At 32.4% G+C, this 15,358-nt stretch overlaps 1 protein-coding gene across 2 annotated transcripts; it reads right to left on the bottom strand.

The window, feature by feature from the left end:
• Nucleotides 1-229: 229 nt before the first annotated feature.
• LOC136222003 (uncharacterized) lies at nucleotides 230-4,022 on the bottom strand. Of its 2 annotated transcripts, none has more exons than XM_066009482.1 (4): nucleotides 3,905-4,022; nucleotides 2,476-2,868; nucleotides 2,226-2,390; nucleotides 230-985 (listed from the first exon to the last, which is right to left on the bottom strand). In XM_066009482.1, the coding sequence occupies exons 2-4, from the start codon at nucleotides 2,687-2,689 to the stop codon at nucleotides 975-977; spliced, it is 390 nt and encodes a 129-aa protein (XP_065865554.1). In that variant the 5' UTR covers nucleotides 2,690-2,868; nucleotides 3,905-4,022; the 3' UTR covers nucleotides 230-974. The 2 variants fall into 2 exon arrangements, with proteins under 2 accessions (XP_065865554.1, XP_065865560.1); XM_066009488.1 differs by having other exon boundaries at nucleotides 2,476-2,919; nucleotides 3,905-3,983.
• Nucleotides 4,023-15,358: the final 11,336 nt, after the last annotated feature.

Here is a 15,358-nt window from a genome sequence, read left to right as displayed (position 1 = left end):
TTTTTTTTTTCAAAATAGCTACAACAATTATAACCAAACTTGTTGATTAAACTCAATATATTTTAATTTGATATATTAAACAATTGATTAAAAATGCTAAAACGCCATTTATTTCTATATATACATGAGAATAGAGAAACAGGAAAAAAAAAACTTATCTTTAGTTAGATATTTATACAGTAAAAAAAAACTTATCTCAAACTATTGTTTTAACTAAATTAGGTATTCATAACCAATTAAAATATTATATTTCAAAAAAACTTAACAAATATAAACTTAACGTGTACAATTATATATTTAACAAAAAATACAATATGAAAAATTAAAAGATCACCTAAAAAAGAACAAACACGAACTTAAAGATCACATCCTTCCTCAGACTCAAAGTTCGAGTCTTATTAAAGAAAAATTAAGGATCGAAATGCCCCCTAAGTTGGGGGCTAGATCAATTTAGCTGACATTGAACTTTACACATTAGCTGAGTAATTTTTGACAAATTAACTCAAATTTTAGGTATTAAAACTGATTATATTTACACTAATTTATCAAGATTTGTCGACTTGTGGACTGAATTGATACCTAAAGTTCGATTTCGATTTGAAATAACCTGATTGTCTAACTTTAAAAGTCATTTTGACCCTCAATTAAAAAAAAAAGTTCAACTTTTCCACTGCTTGCTTGAAAGGCCAATAAGATATTTATTTGTAGAGACAACTAGCTTGACACGGCGTCCGGTTAACTTGACACCCAACTCGGCAGATGCCAATCTCACCTTGCACAAAATGTTAGCACATACTTTCAAAAGAGCTTCTTCATCCCTGAAAGAAAAACAAGAAGTTAACTTCGTATATGTTTGTTTCCAGCAGGCAGGGGCATCGAGCAGCTCAGCAGATCCTCCCCTGCAAATGTAATCAGCTCCGTTGGTAGTTTTGGTTGGCTATACCCAGAGTTAGATGCTGCTTGCCACGAGATCGTCAGTCCTTCCCTACAAGGAGAAGAAAGTACGCCAAGTTTAGCTTAATGCTCATAAAACTAATGAAGGGTGCCCAATTAGATAGAAATATCACGAGTATTTTAGTTGCAAAACGGAATACTATCATCATGAATTTTTCATTAAGCACAGCACATGAAGTCTATTTATTCGACTCAAATTAATAAGAGGCAAGGGTTTGGAATTCTGGTTAATGTGACAATATTTGATCAATCTTTAAGAGTTAGTTTACAGATGAAATGCAAAAGAGGCTTATTTCTCCGACTATATTTCCAGGTTCGATTCAAATGCAAAAAGATATTCAATAGTTTCACATCCATTAAGATCTTTTTTTCTAGTTAAAACTCACAACAGCAACAAGAAGATTTTAATTTTTACTTGGTTACTTCCTCTTATCATTTTCAAAAGGGGTGACACCATTTCAATCCCCAACACTTGTGGCATACCCCAACACTTACAGCATAGTTGTTAAAGGTGCCCCTAGGGAACAAGGCACTTGCGCGCTTTAGCACCTCAAAGGCAGGTGTTGACACCAAGGCAACGACAAGGCGCGCCTTTGTGTGCCTGACCGTGTTTATAGAAGGAGCATCATGGCACGCCTATATGTCACATAGGTTCTTTACGGGTATTTAGGAACCTTTTAGGGTTTTGATCTCCGCTATTGGATTAGACAAATTTGGTGTCCAAAATAAACAACAACAAAAAATGAATGAGTTTGAAGACATACAAATACACAACTTGAGACTGACTTTGTATATGGGTATGATGAGGATGAAGAGATCAAATCCTTGAACAAGAATTTGGTGATGGTAGAGATAACAAGAGTGATGGTGATATATCATATGTGATGAATTTGGAGACTTTGATGAGAAGTAGCTATTAGCCAACTTAGGATTTAATATCTAGTTGAACACTTGAACTTTAATACGGGGTGATTGAAAGATGTGAATGAGAACTTCACTTCCTTTCATCATCTTGTGAAGAGTTAAAAATTCTGAGGGGAAATCAGTTATCCAGAGGTAAAAGCATAATAATCAAATTAAACTTCATGTTTTAGCTTCCACCGTATGAATTTAGATGTAATTATGAGAGAGAGGCAGTCCTATCTTCTTGACAAAGTCTTACATTTGTGGTTTGTTATGGTTTTTTCAGCATGTTCTCGAATTAACCAGATTTCAGTATAAGTCTAGTTACAAGCAGAATAAACATGAAAAAGGAGAAGAAATAGAAATACCTTGTGGAACTCCTACAGATAGCATCCGATCAATATTGTCGATCCTCCGTTGTATAGATTTCAGCACCAAATTCAACGAAGAAACTCTCTTCCGAACAGCTGAAATCTTTGCAGCATGTTGCATAATGAATGGCAAAGGCGCATCTTCTAATAATTGATCGAGCTCTAACACCGATCAAATGCAACAAAAAATCATTCAAATTGAAGATACAATAACCATCTTAACAAAGTGAGAAACACTGATGATTACCTCGGGTAAGACGATCTATGGTGGAGTTAAGATAGTCCTGGCTTTTGACAGTGCTCTGAGCTTTAGATTCAAAATCAGTTATGACACTGGTTAACATAGTGGATAGAGATCTGGCCAATGCATCATTGCGATCTTCGATTTTGTCTTCAGAGAGTAGATTTGCTTCATTTTCGTTAGGGTTTTCTTCAGAGTGATTTGCATTTGGGCTTTCCATTTCGATTGTGGATTGCAGGTGTCAGTTGGAGCGAGGAAGAAGACGATAACCATATGAAGCTAATACGATACCCAGAGTGATTTTATTGAAACAAATTGAAGTTGAGTGGCCATTTTAAGACAACCATGTACGTCTAGTGACCAATGGTGTATTTAACCCCTCCTACCATTAGAATGTTGCTGCACTTGGAAAAGGAAAAGTTAGGATGCCTCCTACCATTTAGAATGTAGCTGGACCGGCAAAAAAAAAAGTTAACTCAACTAGTAACTGGAAAAGCAAAAATCTTTAAGTTCATCATCCAATTGATCAACCATAAAGCAAACAACTTAAGCATACCAATCAACATATAAAGAATAGTTGCATAACAAAAAATAACATTGATCAACCAACAACAACATTATCAACCTTTAAGCGATCAAATTCAGCATACTAATCAGCAATAGAGTGGACCAAATTGGAAATAATCCGTTTCAAATAACAGAGACAAACAACATAGATAACCATACAGCAAACAACTTAAGCATATATCAATCAGCAATAGCACATAAAGAGAGGCGTTCAATTGGTTCAATTGAGGGGAACCAGTTGGAAATAATTCAGTTCAAATAACAGACACAGACAACAACATAGATCAACCCTAAACAAATAAATTGATCAAACCAATCACAAATATGGCATTAGAAATACAAAATTAGAGAGGACGTTAAATTGAGTGGAGCAAGTTGGAATGAATCTATTTCCAATAACAGAAACAACACTTGCTAATTTTCATATGGAAAGAAACACCAAGTCATTACAAATGATCTGGATTCTGGACCACTAAAATGAAAAAAGCAGAAAGAATACATAATCCTCTTAATTAACATCAAATGAACTTCCTAAAGTGATCAAATAAATCTCCTCATTTATAAATAAAAGACATATTTCAGAAGTAAATAACTTCGATTTCAAATATACTGTTTACATGAAAATAGTACTGTTTTTTCATATGGTTGCAGTCTAGTTCATCATCCACAGAGTGCAATTAGCAATCAAACAGATCATATGGATCAGAAAACACAATCTCGCAAGCAACAGAAAACAAAGACAAATCTACTGAGATTATACGATTCAAAGAAGAAGAAAATTCCAAACCAAATGTATCAATCACCGAAGAAATAATGCAACCAAACAAACAAATTAAACACAAGATAATCAAACTTGAATAGCAAATACCTTAGCTCTCATCTTCGATCGTGCTGCTACCGGCGATTTCTGAGGAACAACCAGATTTTCTTTTCTAATCGAAAGCCCTAGTTGAAGGGTATTTTCGTAATCCAGCTTGGAGAGGTCCATTACTTGTCAAATGGGCCAATTAAGATGAGCCTCCGCTCTATCAAAATAAAACGTGGGCCGGACATGAATTTTTCTCAAAATAATACTTCTTCTAAGGCTTTGCTAGGGTGGCACGGGACGGCCCTAACGTTTATGGGAACGGTTTTGAAGAATTATCATCAAAATATTTGGAGACTTTTTTACTCTCATTCTCGTCTCATGCGGATCCCTACAGGAGACGGACAATCCTCACACCTAAAAATAAAATATTAGTTATCAATTAAAACCAATAATTCATTTATTCTATTATAAACTAATTAAAGATCTGCACATTAAACGAAATATATATTACGGGGAATATATATAGTACTGTTTAATTTTATAATTGATAGTTTAAAATATTATATCGACATTATAATTTTTATTATTTTTTTTACGATAATATTTGGATTATTGTTTTATATTTTTGAATAAGTCGAAATAATAATAGATAAAAAAAATTATATATATATATATAGGTGCCGGCTATTCTCACTAGTTTTGAAAACAAAGTATATGTACTTTGTTTTCTAGACCAATAATATAAAGACACATCACATCCAATTCTTTTAGAATTGTATATCGATCTACTTGCTACTCTTTGTACCAGTCACTTCCACTTTATGTTTATCTTCTCTTAATTGTGGTTGCATAGGACTTTTGGTTCTCTTCTTGCTTCTCATCAACTTTTATTCCACTGGACTTCTCTTTCTTCTTCTCCTCTACACATCCATCTTTTACATTAAGATTTCATCCAATTTCAGTAATTCTCAAGCTTGGGTACTAGTTTGAAGGCTTGAAGGAAGAATAAAATTGGGCTTCTCTTTCTTCTTCTCCTATACACATCCATCTTCGACTTCAATACCTAAACCTCCATTTACGTTCAGATTCCATGACCAATTTCAGTAATTCTCAAGTTTGGGCACTAGTTTGAAGGCTTGAAGGAAGAACAGAAGAGTCGTATTCATGATTTCAACAACCGAGGTGTAAAGAGAAGTTTCAGCCAGAAAAGGCCCATTTGACCATCTTGTACTCCAAAAAAAAGGTGAGCAATCTAACTGTATAACCCTCATTCTATGTTTTTGATAGTTTGTTACTTGCACTTAATTCAAATTTTTTACTTAGTACTTGTCTCAATTTATATTCGTTATTTGCTATGGAGAATCTACTTTTCCAATTCAGTTTGTTAAACTAGTGTAGACTTATAAGCCCTCAATGTAATGCAGTAGACATGCATTTTTTCTCCTATTTTTCATGGTTTATCTGTATTAGGGTGCTAACATTGTAAACCTTTTATAATCAATTTTTTTCTCTCACATTCATTTGCAGATTGGATTCTATTGTTTTGTTTTGTTCAATTTAGTGTTATGTTATCTATTGTTATGTAGAATATCAATTTCAATGTGTTATGTGCTTTTGCTTGTTTTTTCTTATTTTGGTAAGAGTTTTTTTTTTTCTGCTCAATGTTGTCATATTTGGAGCAAAAGTCAAATTTTCCAGTTGTACAAAGTAGTCTCAAGTGAATTAAGATTTTTACTTTGTGTATGGTGTGTATGTAATATACTCTAGATAGTATGAAGACGGCAAGTGTATACAAAAGTTTGTGCACTCGGTAACTGTTGAATCCTGGAATTGAATCAATTGGGTTTAGATTCAAACTTTTAGAGCATGATTTACTTGCTATTATGAGTTATTGAACCATTAATATATGAATGTAAATTTGTGTGTATAAGTTCATTTTATAGTGATATCAATCAACCTGTGCTCTGGTACTATATTATTCTTTTTAATGGAAAGTCATATTTCCAATCAACCTTATTTGTTACTACTTTAGCAATCTAATGCTTATTTGTTAGAAATCAGACCAAAGTAGGCATCAAACTAAAAAATAGATTGGCTAAATTGGCTGCCAAATTAATTGGGACAAATGTTGTTTTCTTCCCCATATATTTTTTTTAGGTGAGGGAAATAACATTTGGTTCTATTATAGAAGCTCCTACTAAGAATATCAATATATTCTTGTGATAATATCATGACAAGGCTAATGAATTCAATATAGAATATCATATCCAGATCAATAGCATGTTTAACAATATCATAAAACATTCTTTTAGGGGAAACAATCTCAACTGTCCAGACATAGATCTATAATTCAACAGAAAAACTAAGGAATTTTCTTCATTTGCCTAATTGTATTGATTCATTAAGATTTATCAACATGAAAACTGAACCCCTTGATCTATTACAAAATAAATAGACCACCAAAGTAATTAAAGAGATCAGTTAGTGAAGCTTAAAATTAACTGTATATTTTTTTATGGGTTCCGATATTTACATCCCTAAGGGCTGTAAATAAAAGCCGACAAATTTCTATTATTAGTGTTAATTTAGTTTTCCAATATATAAAATTTATTGATACTTAAATACTTAAATACATAGATTCATAATATATTGTCATATTTCCAATACAAATAAATACTTATTTTAGAATTAAAATTCTTTTTTTATTAAAAATATAAGAAAATATGCGAGTAATTAATGCTTATATACAGCTGTATATATCATTTGCCTTTTTTTTTTATAGATTTCTAAATTTTCTAGTTACATGTGATTTTCAAGATATCCTCATAAAAGACTACTTCATGTATTTAAATGTTAAGAGTCGTGTTTTATTTTTATATATCTAAGCCACAACTTCTCTTTGAATACATGCACAACCCCTTTAAAATGAACAAACAAAATCACATGGGAAACCCATTCCCATATAGTCTAACAAAAACTACATAACAAAGAGAAACTCTGCCTATAGATTTGATCATTTGATTTCATTAAAGTGGGACAAGTTCATCCCTGGAAATATCATTGTATTTTTTAATAGATCAGAAGTTAATACTAATGGAGGTAGAACCCTTGAGGATTTCTATTGATCAAGGAGAATATAAATACCCAAGAGTTTACAAAAAAACAAGCCCTATAATTATGCTAATGTGATAATTACAAATCAATCAAATAATATATTTCCTAAACAAGGTAATTACATATCTAACACACCCCCGTAGTCAAAACGGGAGGAGGATGAACGTTGAGACTAGAACGGAAATTCTTCAAATAGAAGTTGTGGAAGACCTTTGGTGAAGATATCGGTGATTTGATGTCGAGATGGAACATGAAGAACCCTAACCTCGCCTTTGGCAACCTTTTCTCGCACAAAATGAATGTCCATCTCTATGTGTTTTGTGCGTTGATGCTGAACAAGATTACTAGACAAATAAACTGCACTTACATTATCATAATATACCAGGGTAGATTTCTGGATCGGGTAGTGGAGCTCAAGAAGAAGATTTCGAATCTAGCATGTCTCAGAAATGACATTAGCAACTCCCCGATATTCGGCTTCAGCGCTAGAGCGAGATAAAGTAGGCTGACGCTTGGCGGACCAAGATATGAGATTGTCTCCAAGGAAGACGCAGTAACGAGACATTGAGCGACGTGTGTGAGGATAACCACCCGAATCAGCATTAGTATAGGAAACCAAAGTGTTGGGGTTTAGTGTCCTATAGACAATTGTTCTAGGATACAAACTTAATGTAAATGAAGTGTTCTTTATATCATTTGTTTTAATGAGATATGGTTTCATAACTATATAAAGGCAATCCCTTTTAAGAACTAAATAAAGTTTAATAAAAGGAAATCCATAAGTTTGTTTAAAGTGATTATAAAGTGTTCATACAAGCATGAAGTGAGACGAAACTTTATAATAAACTAATAAACTTAAAACCACCCCAAGTCAAGTAATATGTTTAGGATTGACATATCACTGCTGAGACTTGCATGTAACAATGTCTTCTGTCGAGACAGAAAGCTGATCTCACAAGCTTCATATATATAGATATCTGGACAGTTACGTGGATCCAATGAAAAGGAGTTCATTAGGATTGGGGACCCGACTTGAGATAACAGGATGGGTAGATTCATCCTTGTCACTTGTTCATCTCATTGGTATTAATAGGTATAAGTAATCCTCAGACTCAAAGGAATGTTAATTAGTGATTCTGGATTACGGAATGTGATGCTTTGATCCTGTTGTAACACGATCCATAACAGAGATGACTCTGGGGTGTGAACAGTAGACGTTGGGTATCACAGAAAGTAATTGCAGGATAATTATACATTGGATTGAGCATTTGTCACTCCCGATAAATGGGAGATACGTCCAAGGATCGCTTGTGGAAGACTCGACTCTAAATCCTTGCAAGGTGATAGCTTAAGACTTGAAATACAGATTTCACTTAACCTATCTAATTGGAGTTGACTTGGCCTGTACAAGTAAAAGGAACGTCTCGCTATATGTGACTTGACATTATCCATAGTCATAAGATTCAGTTCAAGGATGTAGTTGATAAAGGATCGAATTATACTGTAACTAATACGGAAAGGTCAACGACAGAATCAACCTATATTCTTATAGCTCTGGGGGAATGTTTCGGATTTGCTAATCACATTTCGCGTACTCATTCCGTTATGCAAAGATTAAATATAATTCTGTGAAAATTAATTTAATAGTTGCATACGGCTAGAAGCAATAAGAACCTAATGGGTCACACATAAGACTTGGAGCCCAAAAGAGAAACAGATGTTAATTAATTAATGGAAGCCCAACTGAGTCCACTAAGGCCCAGTAGAGAGAGGGGGCGATTTTATGTATGAAAATACATAAATAATTTAATTTGATTTTAACAATTCTAATTAGATTATGACTGTGAATTAAATTAATGAAAGGATAAATAAGTTAGGAGGTTTAATGAGATTAAAATTACTCCTATTATTATCCTATAAGGTTATTATTATTATCTTTATATTTAGATATATTAATAGATAATAAATAAGAATTATATTCCGAATTAAATTCTTATTTAGTAACCTAATTCTATCTAACTAGGGTTTAGATACAAGAGAGTATTTATACCCCCCTCCTATGTAAATTTCGGCCAACCCTAGCCAGAGATAGAGAGAATTTCGACCCACTAGTTTGAGGACGAGATTGTCTACCGCTTCCTTCCGTTCAATTGATTTTCATCTCTTTCTTTTATTCATTGATCTTGTGTTGATTGATTAGAGGCAATCTATTCTTGATTGCTTTTATACGGTTGATATCTAACTTGATTTTGGGTTGTGTTTGTTTTGTGCTCGTGAACTCGGAGTAAGAGTTGAGGGCACTTCGCTTGCAACGGTAGATAGTTCATCAAAAGGTATTTCCTTTTATCCCTCTTTATATGAAATAACGATTAACGTATCTTGGGTTAATGGAAAAAGGTTAAAATTTTTATATTTCCGCTGCCATACGTTAGCCTTAAATTCCATCACAAAGTGCTCAGAGAGGAAGGTGTGAGTGTGAGACCGAGATCAAGGGTGCCTTTTATGTACCGAAGTATCCTTTTGACTGCTGTCATATGTTGTGTTTTCAGATCATACATGAACAAACAAACTTGCTGAACTGCGTAGGAGATGTCTAGCTGAGTGAGAGTCAAATACTGCAGAGCACCAGCGAGACTCTTGTACTCGGTTGGATTATGATATGGAGAACTAGATAATATGCTTAGCTTTTGTTTGGTGTCAACTGGAGTGGCACATGAGTTACAAGAAGTGAGGTCGACCTTTTTGATGATGTCAAAAGCATATTTCTTTTGAGACAAGAAAAAAGTTCTAGAAGTTCGAGAAAGCGAGATGCCCAAGAAGTAGTGTAATGGACATAAGTCCTTCATAGCGAACTTAGAGCTTAATTTGTTGATGATAGAAGTCCGAAGATTATCAGAGGAAGCAGTGAGAACAATGTCATCAACATACAATAGTAAGTAAGCTATGTCGTTCCCTCGGTAAAACACAAAAGGGAGTGGTCAGAAACACTATGAGAGAAGCCTAATGTAGAGAGAAAGGAGGCAAACCATTGGTACCAAGCCCGAGGGGCCTGTTTGAGCCCATTGAGTGACTTTTTGAGTAAAGAAACATGATCCGGATGTTCAGGGTCACAAAACCCCAAGGGTTGATGCATATAGACTGTTTCATTTAGATCACCGTGAAGAAAGACATTCTTCACATCAAGTTGATGGAGACTCTAGTTTATAGAAAGGGCAATGCTTAAAACTGCTCGAATTGTTGCCGGTTTGACTACTAGGCTAAAAGTATATCCACAATCCACACTAACCAACTGACTCATCCCATTGCCAACTAAGCAAGTCTTATACCTCTCGAATGACCCATATGCATTAGTTTTATGCCTGAAAATCCACCAACTACGAATAATATTAGTATCTTTAGGATGTGGTACAAGTACCCACGTCTTATTTTTAATAAGAGCCTTGTATTCGTCGTCATAGCAAGTTTCCAATTTGGGTCACGTAATGCAATTGAGGGATTTATGGGTATGAGAGAAATATGTTTAGGAGTGGTTGTGTGAAGGTTTAGGAAATGACGAGGTTTAAAGATACCATATTGGGCTCGGGTAGTCATAGGATGAGAGGGGGCGACAAGGGGAATGGTTGGGGCGGTAGGGGGAGTATGTGGTGTTGGATCAGTGGCACAGGTAGGAGTTTATGGTGAGTTATTTAATATAGAAGAGGGCGAGTTGGGTGAGGGGTGAGGCGAGTGAACTGATGAGTTGGAAGGAGATAGTATGGGTGAGGTGTGGGACGGTATGGGAGTAACAGGTGGTAAATGGGAAGAGGGTGTAGTTAGAATGTTATGGGAAGGTAGCAAGGTGATATTGTTTTTATGCATGGGTGCTGGAGAATAATAAATAGAGGGAGAGAGTAGACCTAAGGTAGGAGAAGGAGTAGGCATTGGTTTTTGAAGAGTAGCAATTGGGAATACTTTTTTGTTTGTCATATGATTTTAATTTCCATAATTGTTTCAATTATGTAATCAAGTTTAGTTTTAATAAGTTTAAGTCATTTGCTAAAAATCCAAATACTTTTTTTATCATCAAAAAGCTATATTAAACTTAAGTCTTAACAATATGAAAACTATTTGTTGAGCTAGGATGGTATATTATGAGTCTGAATCTAGAGCAATTTTTTTCTGTTCAATCCAAAAATTACTTTCTATTTGTTTATTTATCAGTTGATTAGACCAAAGGCAAGAAATAACAAATATTAATAGCTACATTGTACAACTCAAATGCATTTATATTCTAGAAAATGTAGAACATAAATGCATTTATAATAAATTTATATTTGTTCATTTATCACCTAGTTAATTGTACAGAATCACAACTATTTGAAAGTTGTTATCTTAAGGAAATCATTTAAAAAATTAGAAATATATGTAAATTGAATTTTTTAAACACCAACATTAATATAATGGAAAAAAATGAAAACTGCTAATATAATAAATATGATAAGAGAAACATACCTGCAGTTTAGAGTTTTTTCCCAAATGAAAGTGCTGTTGAAATTTCAGTGGAAAGACAAACTTGCAATCAAACTTAAAAACAAGGTAACAACAAGACAACTAAAGTCTGCTACTGCTGATACAAACATAGAAATATAGAAATTCAAGCATGCTAATTCAAAATTAGAAATAGTAAACACATTTCATTTGCTTATTCATGTTCAATGTGGCTTAAATTTTGAAACACTATTCATTTTGTACATGGGTGAGGTTTTGTGCGGTCTTACAGCTATTTCGTTTACGAGCCTTTGGTTATAGAAAACAGTGGTGCAAAAGAGTAGAAGATGCTTCAACTTGTGGTGCATTAGGGTACCATGCTTGGCGTAAGTTCTTTTGATGCTACCCAAGACTTATGAAGTAGTTTCAAATTTGCACATCCAGTAAAGCATATGAGCTTCGTGTCATTATAGAGTTTCTTGTGTTTTAACTATTTTCTTCTAATATTTGTTATAATTTCTTATTATGTGGTTAAGTTAATATTTCTTTTGACATTTTTCCTGATCAATTTGAGTTAAATTTGGCACTATATATATTGTCCATTATACTTTCTTTAACTCTATAGTTTTAGTATTATGTGATTTTACTCTGCACATTGTGTTTCCATTGCAGGTCAGTTCACTTGTTTTTGGAACAGAATATACTTTTCCAAACTCTTTTTATATTGAGAGGTTTAAATTGTTCTTAAAATCATTCCAAAATTAAATTCAAACAATGAAATCGAATAACATGAAAAATAAGATGGAGGAAATACCTGATGGTAATTTCATATCACCAATGACGCATAATTGGATTGAAGTAGAAAATCAACCTCTATTTTTTGGTTCTTCATTCTACATTTATGCATGAAAACAAGGAATCTCCATAAATTGAACAATTTACACCCTGTTTCTATCTTCAAACTTAACGCAGACTTAAATATTTTCATTCATTGAGTTTTGGACATATCAATCGATTTCAAACTTATACAACGACCCATGTTCTTGTGTTTTCAATAGTCGTCGTTAGTTTCAACTATTAGTTATTTTTTTAAAAGAAAAACAGATGTGACGGTTTGTATGAGATAATCAGTTTTTTTGAAAGTTTGTGATATTTTTAGATTTTTTTTGGGATTTCTAAGATAACTGTAAATATATAAACTAAACGTGAGTAATGTGTAACCAGCCCTATGATTTTCATGTGACCAGCCCTAAATTTTAGAGGAAATTACACATGAACTCATTTTTAGATTTTTTTTATTACATTTAAAGATGTTGTTTTTTTAGTTATTACTAGAGAATATTTCTGATATCAAAATATCAGATTTGAATATATTTATTTATTGTTTTGTCATACTAACAGTTGTTGTTAATTAATTAATTTATTTATTTTAAATCAAATCCATCATATATCATATATTCACGTTAGCCACTATCTTATTACCGTTTCTTTCCATCTTCTGCGTTTTTTATTTTCCTATTTCTTTTCCGAAGCATCTGGTTCTTCATTTTCTGCGTTTTTCTTTCAAATTTATGTTTGTAGTTATGATTTAGACACATCAATTTCAGAAACAGATAACTATCTTCTTCAACTTACTGAAATTCCCTTTCAAGATTGTTTTTCTGCTAATTTCTAGTATGTCGAGGTTTTTTTTTTGCTTTATGATTTTACAGTGACTGTTTCTATAAAATTTCCATGGTCGAAGATTTTATTTTCTTGCTTTATGATTTTACAGTTACAGACTGTAAAAGCTGAGTTTTAGTTTGTTGTTCTATTTAACTCACCTGAATTTCAGATGAAATCGGAGTTTGTGGTTTTCCCGGGTCTCTGCAACTATTTTTTTTTTTATAAAATTTCCATTGCTGATGCTTTTTTTAGAAGGTTATTTTCCGTCTTCTCCAATTTATTGCTTTTTCCGTTCAAGATTGTTCTTCTGCTAAATTCTGGTATGTCGAAACTTTTGTTTTCTTGCTTTATGATTTTACAGTTGCAGACTGCAATACCTGAATTTTGAGTTTGTTGTTCTATTTTTAACTCACCTGATTTTCACATGAAATGGGGTTTTTCATTTTTTTGGGTCTCTGCGGAAACTTTTTTTTATAAAATTTTCATGTCTGATGCTATTTTTTTTAGAAAGGTGTTTTCTGTCTTGTTCAATTTACTATTTTTTTGTTTAAGATTGTTCTTCTGCTAAATTCTAGTATGTCGAAACTTTTATTTTCTTGTTTTATGATTTTACAGTTGCAGACTGTAATAGATGAATTTTGAGTTGGTTGTTCTATTTTTAACTCACCTGATTTTTAGATTAAATTGGAGTTTTTCATTTTTTTTGGGTCTCTATAGCCATTTTTTAACTAAAATTTCCATCACTGATGCTTTTTTTAAGAAAGGTATTTTCTGTCTTTTTTTTTTCTTTTACCATTTTGCTGTTTGTTTTGTTTGTTTTTGGTATTCCTCTTCCTTACATTTTTTCATTATATTCTCTGTTTTTTAATGTGGTTTTTTAAACCCATTGCTGTATCTTTTTATTTATTTGACTTTGTAGCTTTTATTTCAAAAATTCCTGACTTTCCTGAATAAAAAGTTGGGAAAGGTTCTATTTGTATTCTTCATCATTCTGAATATACGTTTTCAGTATGTTTTTCTTACCCTGCTTAAATTTTAAGTGAACTGCATTTTAGTTTTTTTTTCCTAATACTATATGATTTTAGAAATCATAAGTTTGTTTCTGTATTACAATTGAAGTTCATATTAACTGCTAAAATAGGTGATAAATCTTTATTGTCTCATTTAAAGCAGTAACTCTTTTTTTTATCTCGATATGCTTTTCTTGCTATATTTTAATTGAAAATCTGATACAGATAATCCAATACTATATGACTTTAGAAATCATAAGTTCATTCTGTATTTCAGATGAAGTTCACATTAGCTCCTAAAACAAAAGATAAACTTTCATTAGCTGGGAAATAATAAAAAAGGAAAACTCATTAATCTGATACTAATTCTAAAATAATTTTCAAACTTGATCAATGACTATTCCTTTTCTATTAATCCTTTTTTTTGCTTGGTCATTGTAGATTGTATCTTTGGTTTTGGTTTGTAGCATTAATATGTATTAGTTGTAACATTATTTCTTTAAAAGAATGATCAATAATCTGATACTCATTTTTATAACCAGAATTAACTCAAGATTTTAGTGATTCATGCTATTTTGTAGCATTATTATTCATTAGTTGATATATTATTTCTTTAAAAGGAATTGTCAATTGATTAATCCTAATTATTTATTTCAATGAATATTGCATTAATGTTTTTTTTTGGCTTTAAATGGTATTTTAATTCATGTTAGTTTAAATAACGTAACATTTCATTTTTGTGTTAATTATACAGAGAGAGCGGAGTTCCAATATGTGCATTTGCGGAGCATTTCATCGAAAATAAGCCAATACCTAGAAATATCTTTGTTGATTTGCAGCGGAAGCGGTATACAATGTTACTATACCAGCACAGACTTATAAAGGCAAATGAGTGCATAGATAGTGATATTGAATTAAGTAATTTCAGTTCGAGTTAATTAATATGTCTTTTTTATCATGAATGATGATAACGAGATTTTTGAAATTTTTTTAAGCAGTTCTTAAAATGAACAAATTTTGTTTGTTGCTATTCAATTTTATTTTATTGTTGTTTGTTGATGCCTCTATTTTGATATATCCACCAATGAGAAGATATATATTATTTTAAAGGAAGTTGTGTAATATGTTTTGGTCACTCATAGGATCATGAGTATGCAAGTAATATGTGGACATGAGAAATGGAGGCTACATAAATATTCTAATTCATGTTTCTACTTTAATAGTAAGTATAAAGTTGGAGAAAGCCATAATTGAAGTG

The sequence above is a fragment of the Euphorbia lathyris genome, chromosome 1, assembly GCF_963576675.1.
Source record: "Euphorbia lathyris chromosome 1, ddEupLath1.1, whole genome shotgun sequence".
NCBI lineage: Eukaryota > Viridiplantae > Streptophyta > Magnoliopsida > Malpighiales > Euphorbiaceae > Euphorbia > Euphorbia lathyris.
This window is presented reverse-complemented; position numbering and strand designations above follow the sequence as displayed.

Excerpts from the sequence above, each read along its gene's own strand:
- LOC136222003 (XM_066009482.1), bottom strand. The coding sequence starts at position 2,689 with ATGGAAAGCCCAAATGCAAATCACTCTGAAGAAAACCCTAACGAAAAT. Across the intron at positions 2,391-2,475 it reads CATAGATCGTCTTACCCGAG|AGCTCGATCAATTATTAGAA; the intron begins GTAATCATCAGT and ends GATCGGTGTTAG.